This window comes from Athene cunicularia (assembly GCF_003259725.1).
Source record: "Athene cunicularia isolate RWA chromosome 2 unlocalized genomic scaffold, athCun1 chr2_part1, whole genome shotgun sequence".
NCBI classification, from domain to species: Eukaryota; Metazoa; Chordata; class Aves; order Strigiformes; family Strigidae; genus Athene; species Athene cunicularia.
In genome coordinates this window covers 101344497-101360467 of record NW_020799095.1, presented here as the reverse complement: position 1 = coordinate 101360467, position 15971 = coordinate 101344497, and the positions used below count along the sequence as shown (strand labels likewise).

Here is a 15971-nt window from a genome sequence, read left to right as displayed (position 1 = left end):
CAGATGCTGAAGTAAAATTTGCTCTGTGAATACAGTGAACCTAGCAACATGACCTTTGTCCTGAACACACCTCCCATCCACAAGAAGCAGATGAGTTACCAGGGAACAACCATTATTTCCACAGAAATTACACCTAAAGAATAAACAAGAAATTCCAAATGCTACACTTATGTGAGAAAAACAAGTCTTAACCAAGTTCACACACTCATGCAATATATAATTTTAAGTGTAGAGTTATCTTACCCGCTACATACTTTTCACAGGTTTTACAAAGTTCTAGTCAACAGAAAACAAATGTTACAGTTTTTTTGTGGTTGTTCATACTCCTGACATCAGAAAATTGAAAAAGAACAAAATGTAGTCTAGGTGAAGGAATCTTACTAGATGAGAGTGGGGAGTTCAGGACAGAATACAAGGAAAGAAAGATGCACCCAACGAGGTTATGCTATAGGTAAGCAAGATAACACATACAATCACTTATCAAACATTCTGTTTAATCCATCAAAAATACTTAAGCGAATGAATGAGTTTTGAATGTCTACAAGTCTTTCAGACTAAGAATCCAATGTGAACTATGACAGCCAGTAAGAAATGAAGTCCAAAGATTTCTCAGAACATCTGAGTTTTAACAGAAAGAGGAGGGAAAACTGGTCTTCTAATGGAAACCTACATGCAACCCTTCCTCAATCTGCCCTCTCCTACCCCCTACCCAAAAGACTGCTACAAACTCACTTCAAATATATCCAAGCAATTGTATGTCTCTGAATTTAAAGGTACAATTCTGAGGACAAAGAGCCACTGCAAACAAGCAAACCACACAACACTGAACACAAAACAAGGCTTAAATTATAAAAATTCTATTTTGGGATAATATTTTTACAAAACATTGTATTTGCCTATTCACTGATCTATTTTATTAGCCTTTGAACAAGGTTTAGGATTTTTCTTAATGCCTCTAAATAAAACCATATTGCACTACAAGAGTTCTCCCTCCTGATACTGCTTTCATTATCTAGGTAATTAATTATTTCTGTTGAGAGCCTTCGAAGTCTTCCTTACAGTAGTGCAGGGAATATTGCATTCATTCAAAAGAAAGCTACTTTTGTAGCATCTAACAGTAGCAATATAATTATAAACATGCAGGAAATCTAAAACTATCACAAACTTAGAGCAGCTATGGAATTATTTACTCCATCTCAGGCCTAACATGTATTACCTAATCACATCTATAACTTTGGGAAGAAAAATATAAACATTTCCTCTCCAAAAGATTTCAAAAGGAAGATGGGGGTTTTCCAATACAGACTTAAAACTGTTTTGAAATTATCCACAGATTCCCTGTGCTAGGTAACATAAGAGAATTTGTTCCTGTTGTTTTTGTACAATGTGGTTGATGAAGACAAAAAGAACAGTGTCATTGCATGACTAATGAGATTAGCAGAATGGACTCTCCATCAACACTGGTGATTAATAAAATTCAGTTTCATCTCTAAGTAGTTTGATGTACAACTATAAAATTGACTGCTTGCTAATAATAGCTCACTCTTGCTAAAAAGACGAGGTTTCACTTCAACCTTTCTTCATCTGACCCTCTTAATGAACTGATTTTAGCTCACTGACACAGCTGGAAGAAGTCTTCACATTTTGTTGTTGTTGTTTGTTTCAGTAGGTTAGTAAATTAGATTAGCTCACAAAGAAGAACATGACAAACACCAGAGAGTCATGAGGCACAACAGCAGCACCAAAGAGCTAGGGGGGGGAAAAAAAAATAAATACTAGGGTAGGGAACTGAACATCTTCCTTTTCACAAGTGAGAGAGGTATTTGCTCCATTTCATGGAACTGTAACCCAAGACAGAAAGGCAGTAATATTCTCTGCTTTACTGTTTAAGCAATTGGTCTTCCCCTACAATGACAGTCCTCTTTATTCTCAATCTTAGGAAAAATTCTCTTACACACAGTCATTATCATTCATGGCTATACCTTGGCTGCTTCCAGAAGTCTATGGTATTGGCTTACAAAGAAAAGTTGATTTCATGTCACCAAGGAGACTGAATTTGTTAAATGTTTGGCACAATCAGGAATAGAAGTCCTTATTAGTCTCCATTCCATATATTTAATTTCAGTGAATAGGACTTGAGAAGTAGACATTAGCCAGGAATTCTCTATCATTTAAGTAGCAACTGTTTAAAAGATCAGAATTTCACACCAACTGCTACGAATTGAGTTCAGTTGCTAAATAATCTCATTTTCCTCACATACATGGTAACTGACCTTGTCTAACCACAGAAAATCACAAAAAAAAACAGGACTGAAGCATTCACCTATTTTGCATATATTCTTGCTTTCCTATAGTGAAAGTTATCTCTTTAATAGATCTCACATTTCTGTAGCTCACAGCACAGCCACTTTTATTATCATACATAAACACAATAATGTTACATGTGAAAAAGTTATGAACTTTTGAACCTACTGAGTATTACAAACAATGTTTATAAGGAAAGAAGTTTTTTACGATCCAAGTCTTAATGCAAACATTGTTTTGTACATTGTAAGCAAACAAAACTGTAGAACAGAAACTAATGTATATTATTGCTTATCAAGTTGTAGTTCAGCTTTTAACATAATGTTCACTTTGTAAAGATAAACATGTTATTTAAGAAGGTTCAAACTGCAGCAAGCAAATGATCAAATAGAAATAAAGTGTCACTACAAACCTGAGAAATACAAGATGTTTAATTTACCTCAAATGTCAATAGAACCCCAGCTAGGCGATTTTAAAATTTTGACGAGGTTTCTTTTGCTTTAAGTTTTATTGTATATTGTTGAAAAACTTGTGGTGAGCAGTATTGAATCTGACTGTAGCAAGGAACAATGTAAAATGTTATTGTGTTAATCCTCACAAGTGCAATAGATATAGTCTGATCACAGAATAACCAGTAAAACAAAGTATTTCCTTGATAGCTCTTTATTTCATGCTTAGTAAACATTTGCTAAATGCCATTGTCCTGAAAGCAGAGAAAACTAGAGAGGAGTACACCTTCATAACCTGCTCTAAGAACCTAAAAAGCATGCCAATTTCAAGTGCTACAATTCAAGGCAGAAGTCTAACGTACAAGACAAGCTAAGAAAGGGCAATGCAGCAATATTTCACAATACTGTTTAGCTTTTAAGTTTTATTTATTTTGATATCCAGAGTATATACATTACCTGATGCAGTCAAATTCCAGAACACTGTAAAAAAGCTGAAATTAATGTAGCTAACTACTGCTTATTCTTCCAGGATAGCAAATTAAAACGCTATTAATACCTAAGGTCTCACAACAGAAAAATAGGTTTTGTGACTTTTGAAGCTCCAGAGATTGATTTTTTAAATGTTCGTGTAATACTACCTGGTTTGGAAAAAATCTTATAGTTGAATATATTAATACTACTAAGCTAAGTGCAACTGTAATTGGAATGGAGGAAAGGATCTCTCTGTCCTGTATCAAAAAAAAGATTCTTTTCTGGCAAGAAGCCATTACACTGCAAAAGGCAAAAAGTGAAACAGAGAGAGAGACCATAACAATACATACAAAATAAGAAAATATCTACTTTGGAAGTTCAAGAACTAAAACCAGAATTCTGTGCCCACATCTATAAAACAAATCAATTAAACTAAAATTAATCCTGCATATGTTGGTTGATTTCCTCATGTTACAGCAATGAGGAATAGAATGGCTCTCAAAAATAATGACTAAACAGCACTACAGCTCAGATTAAGTATCTAACTTGCTCTACATGATAAATGGCCAAATTTTCAAAACTTACCACCAGGAAATGCTTACATTAGCTTGATCAGGAGGTTTTGTGGATAGGAATTATATCTATGTACCATTAACAAATATGTTATTTTGGCTGCTATAAAACCAACACCTTTTCTTGAACAATTGTATGTTATTCAGTAATATCCATATACAAGTGCAAGATATAATCAAAAGACTGTCCACAAATTTGTGTTTTCTGTGAATTTGGAGTACTGCTTTAGTAAAGGTAAACTGCATTTTTTGTATTCTTAAAGCCAACACCTTCTATACAGGTGCACTCCTGTGAACATGAATACTACAGATGCCCAGTTAAACAACAGAAAAAGAAGAGTGCAAGTTACTCAAAGGTAAACTATCAGATTGCTCTAGAGCAGAGATACAGCTTTAGAGGGCATAAACTGCTGCTGCTGCTGCAAAAAAGAGTTACTTAAATGTAGATCTTTTCTTACAAGAGAGTAGGTATTTATACATACCACTTATTTTGAGATACATTTAGAGGATTAAGAGATAGTCTAATGCCACATGATGTAAACAGTAAAGAAGTTGCATTTGTTTCAAGAGATTAGGTAGGAAAACAAAACAAAAAACATGCATAGCAATGGCTTTCCTCTATTTATTTCATCTTGCCTATATTTGCATGTATATATATTTATGAGGCAGGAGTTTTCCTTAACCAGAGAAAACCTTCAGTAGGTGTTTTACTAGTTTCTATTTTGTACCCTGAAAAGATTGGGGTGAGGGATAATAACCATGTGAAACAGGACCACTGTAGCATCAGGTCTACTCAGCAAAAACAAGCAAACAAAAATGTCTTTGCTCCTAAGTAAAGATTTTAATTGGCGTTTAGGATTGCTCCTAGTACTGCACAGTGCACTCATGGAACAAAAATGGGAAACAAAGTAAGTCTGTGAATGCCTAATTAAAGTCTTACACATACTATGAAATACAGGCAGTCAATTTTTATATATTTTACCTATGCTATAGGAAATTACATACCCATAATTTAGCAATCAATCTGTCAAACTCACCAAGATTCCAGAAGGAACCCTTTCATGGACAGCAACACTGCTATTGAAGTCATCGTCAAAACCATCCTTTCCTGAGAAATGCATCCCAGAAAACAGAAAACTAACTTTCCACAGTACAGGTAAATGTAAAGCTTACAGCCATAATGGAATGTTGTATCAGCATTTCTTCTCTTTCCATCGAAGCAGAAGAATTATGTAAATCTTCTGGTCTATTAGAGAAAAATGTTTGCTATACTTTCCCACGCAGCATGATGATTAAAAAGGAAGCACTTCTTTAAGAAAGCTCACATAGAAACTCTCTCGCCAATAGGCTTTGCTTGAAATGTCACAGCCCCCTTGCACTCTTTGAGATAAGTAATAACATGGGCAGACTTTGCCATATGTTTGCACTGATAGGTAATGATCTTGTTTTACATCAGGTCACGTGACTTTAGCTGAGGCTCCCTCGAAAAGAAACAGGGATTTAGTTAATGATTCTTAAGCAAAGTCTACATTAGCTCACTTTTCGCCCACTGTTGCAACTCTTAACACCTGTAGCAGCATGCAGAGTCCTAGTTCAGCCTGCTGCACATCTAATTCAAGGGTGCCTGCTGCCACTCCATGTGCCCACTCCCTCCACTGATGGTTTTACTGGGCTAGCTAGTCCAGTTTTATAGGACAAATCTGGTGACATTTCAGGGTCTGGTATCTGTGGGCTGTTTCTTCCCCTTTTTGAAATTGCATTGCAACAGTAAAGAGACAACTGATCTGGTGTCAAACTTACACTAAATCATACATAAGCAATGCACACCAAAATAAACATATTTTTTCTGTGGAAATTTTTCTACTTTCTTTGAACTGAATTGTTACAGCACTATAAGTTGAGTGTGTGAACAACACATGCAGGCTTACTGTATACCTAGCTCCATGACTGAGAATAAGAATTAATTTTTGATCTGAGCAATTTTGAAATGTCATTACTTCTCTAAACAGCATCATGGATAGGTGAAAGAACTGAGGAAGTATAGTAGTTCTACCCCTGAATGGAAGAGACATTCTCTGAGGACCATTAATGTTTCCTCAACATAGACATATTCTCATTATTTTAAATCTATGCACCTTCTCTCAACCCCCACAGTGTTACTTTGTGTCTGCTACAGAAGACTGTGGAGGACTACTTCTGGAATTACGAGCTAAAAAATAATCCAAGATCCTACCATCTTTATTCTGTCCTCTAAATTTCATAAATTTATGCACTAGGCTCTGATGCAAGGACAGTGAATCACATTATTGGATGCAGACAAATGGCTTGTAGGTTTCCAAAATAATTAATGCGCTACACTTAAGGACACAACTAAATCACTCTTGATGACAAACTCCTAAACTGAGTGTTGGGATTGTTCTATCTGCAGTAAAGTTGCAACAAGCTCCTACCATCTCTGGGCCCTTTTCTATACACTGAATAAATTAATATTTAATGTGGCTCTACACAGGAAAAATTAGTGTGTGTTAGCAGACCTGACAATATTTTCATAGGATATTAAGAATTACTAGACATACTCAATTTTCCTCTGCTTGTTCATCATTCCTTTACCACATGTGTTCTGCTAGAATACAGCAAAAACAGTTTTGAGCAGAATGAAAGCCAGCTTTGCAAGACAGTGCTTCTTTTAAAACACTTTTGACTTAGCTTTGTTGTCTTTTTGTGTATAATTTTCTGTTTTATCTATTTTGAGTATTTTTCAGTATTTCAGATTGACACTTCAAAGCTTCTAAATCTGTTTTAGAAAACTGACTTTCTAGAATACAGAAAAAGTTGAGGTCACTGCAGTAAGGTAAGATTTAGACAGGTAATAAGCTTTGCACACTTAGTAAGCCTCCTTCTCTTTTATTTCTCAGTAGTAATAAGGTAAATAAAATAATTCCCTCCAAGTAAGTTTAAGTACTATGTTATTTGTTTACATTTTACACAGGAAAATTAGCTCTAGATCTGAAAAGCAACTACGCCAAATTTGGAAGTACCAGAAGCAACGGTTTTCATTCAACCTTAATCCAGCTGTTTGTCATGGGCAGATTTTACTGTGGTTTAGCCTCAGAATACACAAATTAGTTTTTTCACTAGCTTCATGCAAGTTAATAATGCTGACAAAGATCACTCATCATTCTATGGGTTGTTTTTTTTCCTCTGCTCTTTGTGAGTCTACACTTCTTATCCCATTGCTCATTAGTCAAAATCCCTGATGGGAAATATGATTCTATTTTTAAATGGTACTTTTCTATAGTAACCTTCATAGTATATTTGACTGCATTTATTTAGTTTTACAGCATGCCAGAGATGCAGTATTATTTTTTTCACCTATGCAATGGAAAACTCAGGCCAGGAGATTAGGAATTAAGACTACAGGGGTTTTTAGCACAGTTAAATTTATATATCCCTGATGGTCATTACAAAGAAAAAAAACCCACATAGTTTGCTTGTGAAAGTTACATTGAAGTGATTTAATTGTACTGTATAGGAACTGTAGAACCAGCGTGGCCAGAACACAGCTACAGGACCTTTCCCCAGCTTTCATCAGTAGATGTCATTCTAAATTCTGGAAGGAATGAAGCAAAAATCCTACAGACATGAGCTTCTTTCTATCAGTACACAATCACAATTCACTCCGAGATCAGGGTAACGATGCTAAGACAAATGAATCAGACAAATCCTTCTCCAGTTAACATATCCTAATAGATACAGCAAGTATGGGACAACCTTTGTATCCTATATGTCTACTTCACCTCATCCTGCCCCAAATCATTTTACTTACTATCAACTAAGACTTAAGCACCACAGTTCTCAGTCTCACACCACATCCTGACACTGAAAAAGGTCCCTTCTCCCCAGAACTCAACACAAATTCCTAAATTCCACCACACTTCCTTATTTTCATGCACTTTTTACATTTTGTAGACAAGGTTTACAAAGGGTGTAAACAAAGTGGAAGAGTTCCCAATTCTACTGAGATTATGAAAGTCAGAGTGGGACTAAAAACACCTTCCTGTGCCCTAAGTTCTTGATCCTAGCCCTGGTCTGAAGCATCTGCTTACTGAAACTGGAAATAAAGCTCTGCTCATTCCAGCTTGTGGTAAAATATATCCAACACAGCATCTCTGTTACTTTTAACTGCAAAAGTCTATCCATGCTCAATATGGACTTTTAGACCTAATTTAAAGGCTAACTTTGCCAAAATAGAATAAATTTAAACATGAGTAACAGAAGACATACTGAATGAAGACCATCCGGCCTCAGATCCCTTCTGAAAGGGACACAAGAATTCTAAAAAAACAGCTAGTTTTTGCTGTAGTAGAGAGTAAACATACCATCAAGTTTCACTTCTTATACAAAAATGAATATACTTGCTAAAATTTTCCACATAAAGGCTGAAGGTGGCTAATATATAACTTTAAATTAAATTTTCAACTTCAGCAATGTGCAACTAAAAATCAAGTTCTTCACAGAAAAGCTGAAAAAGACTAAAAGGCAGCGTTACTTGCTTTTACTCACAATTCCGAGCCATCCCAAAAATAAAAATAATGGAAAAACCCTATCACAAGTAACAGCATTGTACAAGAATCCAAGCAGTTAACAGATGTTAAAGAAACACCAGTGATACAAAAAAATAATAAAATCAAATGTCTAGTTTTCCATCTGTGATGCAAGATGGTAAATTCAATGCTTTCAAGATCTCCTGTCAGGTGGAGGCAAGAGACATTCAAATTGGAATACTTTTTTCAATGCAGCTTACGTATTTTTTAATCACAAAAAATAGCAAGAAAGGAAATCCGCAGTTTATCTGGACTTGAACCTTTTGTAATATGTCAACAGTTATATCTGTATGATCTATTATTAATCATCTGATTCCAGTATTATGGCATCTTTCCTTGTATTAAAAAAAAAATACACAAATTAAGTTACCTTTTATTCTGTTTACGAAGGAACTTCAGTGAGAACAAAGAATATTTTTAAGAGTCCATAAAGTAAGTTTTACTGTTAAAACTATCAGTTCAATCAAAACCTTAGGTTACATGCACACAAGTAGTTCTTATATATATGAAGACCTTAACTTTTTTCAAGCCACTGAAAAGTAGTAACTGGCTAATCCAAGAGTGCACCTCTTTGGAATCTGTAGGACCGTATCACACACAAGTGCCTGCCACACTTGACACACCTATTTCCAGCAGCACAGACTCTTCTACAGCCACATCATCCTTGGTTGAACTTATTTCTAGACACATGCCACAGAACCCGAAGTTTCTGAATAGAAATTCCATCCATCTCGTTTTTACATGATATGAGAGACAGCAGATGAAGCTTTTCCTGTATGTTTCTAGAAAGCCCTAAGCATTTCCCTAGTGAGCAATCCCTATTTTTTCCATTTAAAAAGGTTTCTTTCCAGGCACTGATCTGCCTCAGGTGTATTTATATTTTCTTACAGCCTTCCGGGATTTAAGAGTCAAAGCAAAAGAACACAGTCATGTCTTTAAGTATGAAATGCATCTTGATCTATTAGTGGTGAATAATTTGTTTACCATATACATGAAGATAAGATCTGAGACTAGTACATATCTTCAGGTTGACAAGAAAGAAGTAATCTTATTCTGATAACTGCATATATGGAATACACTATATAAAGAATTTTTGGGGGGTATGTAAACAAGAAACCTTTTTTTACTCAATAGACTCTTCATATTGTTGAACCTATGAACATGTACCAAAACAGAACCACATCCATAAATTTTATCTGCATGTAAGACTTGGCTATTTTATTAGAGACTCAGGTAAAAGTGCTAGAATTCCCCCACAAACTTATTCATAGCATGAGATTAAGGAATGGGGAAAATTAGATATGACTGAGCAAATTAGCATATGCTTACTCACTCACCAAACACAATCTATTTGCCTTATTGAGATCTAATGAACACAGAGATCACATCTGTCTAACGGATATATCTGTTCATCCCTACCACACAGCATGTTTGCACTGTCTATAGGGGACATGACAAACCTGTAAAGCAGCCTCACAGATTTCTCATTGGTGTTAACATGCACACTTTTCATTTGGGAAGTCAACAGCTTTTAGGGATTTTTTTTTTAAATCATCGTATTTCAGTTCACGTCACAAACTAAATTCTATCATTAACCAAGTGAGAGACAATTAATTCCATTTCTAATGGAATCTCAGCTACAATTCATTATTGGAAGCACTTCTCTGACAGAATTTTGCAAAGAATTCTTTATACATTTCCTTTAAATGGCCTTTCATAACCATAAATACTGAAGTACATTTCCCAAGGAGACAGTTATGCAGTCTGAAAAAAAAAAATACAAGTAAACCTAAAGACTTGGGCCTAAGACTAGCTTAGCATGTGCTTATTTTAGCCACATTAGACCAATACAAAAATGTCACATGGTACACTGGAGACTTTTCTAATATTGTTTTACATATTTACATTTCTAGTATTGAATTTAGGCACTTTGGATAAATAAAGGGGCCAGTTCCTCAGTTAAAAATCGTATCTATTCACTCAATGCAGGCAGCAGCAATGAGGAAGTGTCCCTTAGTGTTAGGAAAAGAGTGACTTGGGACAAGTTCCGGCAGTTACTGTCAAATTACATTACTGCAAAGCTTAAAGAAACTGGCAACAATAAAAAACTAGGAAGGGAAAACTAGCATCCTTTACTTGGAAATTCTCTTGAAAAGAAAAAAGAAATTCTATAAAAATTTAAAAATCCCCAGCAAATGTGCTAAGTTTCATCCTCACACAAAGACAATTTGGCTTGACTTGGCATGACAGTCCCATATTAAATCAGACTGCCTGCACAAACTGAAATGTAATAATGTTACTACACACTAGAGTGTTTGTAACACGCAAGATGAGATAGCAGCTAGGCAGAATAAAAACTCATTTTTAAGTGCAACATTATTTGCAAAAGCAGCACCATTTTTACTATGCTTGAAGTAGACAATTTTACTTTCAATTTTCTTTTAAAAATCTCCACTTAGCTATATTAACAGTGAGGAATTTACAGATATGATTTATTTGTGTTACTGGAGAACTTCTTTAAAATGCAACTGCAATGAGATAAAAGGTTCATAAAGGAAGTACTCTTGATCAGCATTATCAGACGCAAAAATCATCGGGATACAGTATGCTACTATACTACACTCTCAGAAACTCCCTGGTATGCGATGAAGACATCTAATGTATACATTTTAGTCCTAAATTTGATCACAAACATATCACCTGCTGCTTTGTATAAACCTGAAAGCTTTTTCACTGAGGATATATGTAATATGCAGCACTGACTCTCACAACAGGTGTCCTTTCATCCCTTTTCAGTTATGTAACAATATATTTCCAATTCGGGATATACACAATGTTTAGAAGTTACTTTATATATAAGCCAAAGCTATTTTATTAAAAAAAATGTTCTAATTCAGCACAGATATTCTCAGATATTCTGTGATCACACACAGACCTTCAAGAACTGTCTGGTTTCCTATATGCTGTGATCTTGCACTTAAGGTGTAAAAGACTGGAAAAGAAGAAAATTGTGATCTGAGGCATTAACCATCTGAGCATCTTCCAGGAAGAAAAAACCAAATGTAATTAATTCAACCTCTAGATTTTACAGAGGTTCCCAGTGTGGCTTTGAACAAAACCCTTTCAGCTTTATCTGATCTAGACTACAAGTTCTCTGGGGTAGAGACCAAGTCATAAAGCACGTAATGCAAAGAAGGGCTATTCTGGGCCTCAAGATACCTAAGGAGATGTCAGGCGCGGCAAGTGCATTTTATGCTTCCCCATAGTTGATCATGACTTTACACTAGTGGAAACACTGGAATTAGGGAGAAAGGACAAAAAGTTCTCTGCACTGTGAAACTGGAACATTTTACATGTATGTCAGCCAAGTAAGTAATAACAAAGAATTTTGTAAGAAATCAAAAAGTACTAAGACAAGTTCAAACATCACCTCTTTTACAGGCCATTAAAAACTCCAAACATTGATACGCTTAACCGAAAAGTTATGCTACAAGTTTAAAAATTAATACTGTAATTGCTTACAAGAGCCTCTCACCACTATCTAGTTATTCCTACTGTAATTAAGAATACCAGACAATACAGCATTTCATTGAAAGTTCCTGACATTCTGAGTTCATTTAGAAACTTCTTAGTTTATCTGTTGAATATTCTGCTATATAATAGTACTCTGTGTTCACAGAGCACCTCACAGATCATTCCCTTACTCAAGAGATCTTCCTTCATTTTTTGTAAGGGATGGCAAAACTGTTTACATTCCTGGATGTTCTGGGATGCAAAGAAACAGTAGCAGGGGCTAGGGGAGAAGGCACAACTGATGGTCCTGCCTGGAGCTAGTTGCCTGGTATGGCTACAAACAATAGTTAGGTATCTACTGAGTGACTGACAAGCCCACACTGTTGCGCGGGAGCGGCGGCGGCTGAGGCCTGGCGCCCGGCCGGGCTGGGCGGAGCGGGGTCGGCAGCGCGGCCGGTCCCGCCTAACTTGCGCCCTGTGGGGCAGGAGGCGGCTGCGGGCATTTACCCGGCGCCAGCGAAGGCGAACGGAGGAGCAGAGGCTGTGGGCGACCGCGGCCTTGCCGAGGCGGTCACCTCCGGGCCTGCCTTCCTCGCTCATCCTCCTCCTCCGCCCTTCCCCGGCCCCGCAGAGCCTCCCGGGGGGCGTCGGGAGGCTGTGGCCCGGCCCCGCGTTGTGGTCGCAAGGGCAGAGCGGTCAGGGCTTGGGTGACGCATCCCGGCTACCTACCGCGGTGCCTGGGTAGCCGCCCGTTGCCTCAGGCGCGGGGCTGAGGTGGTCATCAGCAGACTGCTCGGCAGCTGTTTATAGCCGTGGTCTGAGCTAAGTCTCCCAATTAACACCTCCTGACAGGGATGTTTCAAACAGAAACTGCATTCAGGGTGTTTGTGGCTTTATACAACCTGTCACTGCATCCTTTTGAAAGCTACCGCTCTGCCCAGAGGAGGCCAGAAAAGAATTTATTGCATGGAATCACAGAATACCAGGTTGGAAGGGATTTCAGGGATCACCTGGTCCAACCTTTCTTGGCAAAAGCACAGTCTAGACAAGACAGCCTGTCCAGCTGAATCTTAAAAGTGTCCAGTGTTGGAGAATGTTTATAAATGGAGGACATTTTTTTCAAAGGAAAGTGTAGAATTGCAAAATCAAAGTGAGTCCAGCAAGCCAGCAATGTATTTCAGGTCAGCGGCTTTATTGGCCATTGCTTTTGTGATTCACGCCGCAGCTCACTGAAGTTGGCTTGATGATGTGTTATTATTTACTTGAGTCACACAATTGCCCAGAGGCCCCAGATGATATAGAGACATAATAAGTACTAAAACAGGATAATATTCTCACCCCAGACAACTTGCAGTATAAAAAAGGGGAAAGAGAAGTAGCATAATTGGAAATACAGTTTAGGTTTCAACACATATGAATTGTTTTATCGCTATCAGTGTTGCTTCTTTATTTCATTGTCCTTTTATTTGTCTACCAATTACATTTGCATCTGCTAGTCTGTTGACAAGAGTTTTGTTAAAGGCTGGCTTTGCCCCACTTGGTGTTAAGAGCCATTTTGGGCTCTCACATAGGTTTTATATAATTGTAACGCAAGAAATCGGGCTAGTTAACAGAGTATTCAGTGCAACTGACAAAAAGGCATGCTAGCATGCAAAGTAGTGTATAGACAAGTTTACTGTGGTAGTCCATGTATCTAAAAAGATCCTTGACAATCTTTTATTACTGGTTCTACAAAGAGAGATCTGTTTATTCATCTGTACCTACTGGGACAAGCTGCCTAAAAGACTGTAGTTGGTGAGTTTGCTTATTTGGAAATAATATAATTAAATCTGGAACTAAAAGAAAATTATCCCTGCATAACATGTAGGCTGGATATTTAAAGAAAATAGTTCATGGAAGAAGACACAAACAGAATTATGTGGATAGGGTGACTATATTATACATATGTAAAAAGAAACAAAGGTCCAATTTCACGCCTGCCCATTCTGATGATGTTATTATGTCAGAAATTCTGAGTCAATTTTGGAACACTTTCCAGGACTCAGGATACGAGGATGCAACACGGACTAATGGAGCTATTTTCCACCCTTCAGTGCAACCCTGTTTCAGCTGCAGCAGTTTTCTGAAGAGGCCTCCCATTTGAATATAATGTCATAATAACAATTACCTAGCCACATTAGCATAACATCTGTTGAAAACACGCAGTCAGCCTAACAGATCATTTCTCTGCTTTACAGAGTTCCTTATTTGGCATCTTAGTTGCTTAGTTCATGAGAGTAACCACATTAGTGGTTGCTCTAACAGAAGCTTTTCTGTTTCCGTGATCTTATCTTTGCTAGTCATAACAGCAAATGATTCTTTCAGTTGAGGTTCTCCTTTCCAACACCAGACAGCCCTGTTCACAGGGAGGTGAGAGGCAGGGTCTAAATCTGTCATATGTCCTCAAATTTTAAACTAGATCCTATTACAAATTTAAGCCTAATCCAAAAACAAGCTAGCTTCTGAGGTGGCAGAAAAATCTTGACTTGAAAAAGGGGAACAAATTGACAAGCCATACTTTTCTATTTCAGACCTGGAATGGGCACTTCTGATTAAACAGCATTTACTTGAAAACACAGTGTTTTCCCTTTATGTAACGTTTCCCATTCCAAAATTATCATCACCAGAGAATCAGAAGGCTACAGAAGTAGACAGCCCTCATTTTCCTTTTGTATCCTCTACTCCTTTGCCCTTACACATGGAAGATTACAATCGAGCTGTAAAAATGGCTTGCATTTTCCACCGCTGTATCAAGTGAGATGTGTTTCCATTCTGACTGGGTGGAGTTACACACCGCAGTGGTGTAGATAGGATCTCTCTTCACCTATGCATGATCTGTGGTCCTTGTTGAACCATAACTCACTGGTAGTTAAACCAGGGCCTCCAGGCCACAGGAAACCTGCCATCTCATTTAGGTTTGTTTTGCCTTTTCACCACAAATGTCGCTATTATTTTCCCCATCAGGGACAGGGGGAGGTGTGATGAGGTGAGGAACTGCTTGCCTTTTTTTTTTTTTTTTTAAATCATGAAAGGAAAATAATTTGAAAGCCTGTTACCTAGTGCCATGTGTAAATCAGTGCCTCTCTGGCTGTTCAACTGCCAGATCATGTCTACCAGCAATCATGTGTGAGAGATGAAGCCTGCTTAGGGCTGGGCAAGAAATGATGAAGGGTTTAGGATACAGAGTGCCAGGGGTAAATCACAGGTCTGGGAGGCTATAGGGTGCTAGGCCTGGCTTTGGTGAAGTCTCAGAAAATTTGTGATTTTGCAGATAGTAGAGAGCTGCAGGTATAGGGATGTAGCACCAACCCCCAGCTTGCACTGGTCCCTGAATGCTCAGCATGTTGCTGATTTTCGTAGATAAAAGAAAAAATGGCCACCTGCTTAGTTGTTATAGCAGTTTTTTAAAAAGTCTGGCCAAATAAGGCAAAAAAAGCTGACATGAGTGATATTATGTCATTTTGCTTGCTTATATGCATACAACACCCAGAAACCATTGTTTGGAGCAGTCATTTATTCCATATCCACCATCACCCCTGCTGATATTACAGCAGTCCGGATATCCTTAAACTTTTTAAAATTGTTGTTTACACTCTATCTATTCTGTTTTACCCCTAGTAAACCTGAGAGACTCCCTATCTGCATCTTAGTCATGACTAGCACATGTCCTCTCAGGAGTGTTTCAGTAATTTCTCTGAGATCAGAATAACATTATGACAGGATGTAACAATTTAGTTTATCTTTTTAGTCCCATTTAACAGTTGAGACAAAAATGAAATTATTAGCAAGGATTCAGGGCTGTAAGGAACTGTACCCTGAGCCATCAAAATATGTAAGCACACCGATAGTCCTGGTGTAGTTGATGGACTTGTTGGTAGGTTTAGGGTATTTGGTTAAGTCAGCACACTCAGATCAAGTCTCATGTGAGCAATATTTCTCTGTTCTTTGTGAGTCATTAGCAGGTGTTTCACAAACCATTTTCTGACAGATATGGCAGGGTTTCAGGCCTCCTATTAAGA

The 15971-nt window shown here is 37.4% G+C and overlaps 1 protein-coding gene across 2 annotated transcripts in view; it reads right to left on the bottom strand.

Annotated features, from left to right (window-relative positions):
• Positions 1 to 12715, bottom strand: part of LPIN2 (lipin 2) — a 44570-nt gene extending 31855 nt beyond the window's left edge. Inside the window, exon 1 of one of the 2 annotated variants that reach the window (XM_026842796.1) lies at positions 12643 to 12715. Coding sequence is in view for 1 of the 2 variants with exons in the window: in XM_026842795.1 (XP_026698596.1) it covers positions 4834 to 4917 (84 nt within the window). In the remaining variant the exon portion in view is untranslated. Of the gene's footprint in view, positions 1 to 4833; positions 5124 to 12642 lie in introns of those variants that run through there. The other variant, XM_026842795.1, reaches the window with a different exon arrangement.
• Between the last annotated feature and the right edge of the window lie 3256 nt (positions 12716 to 15971).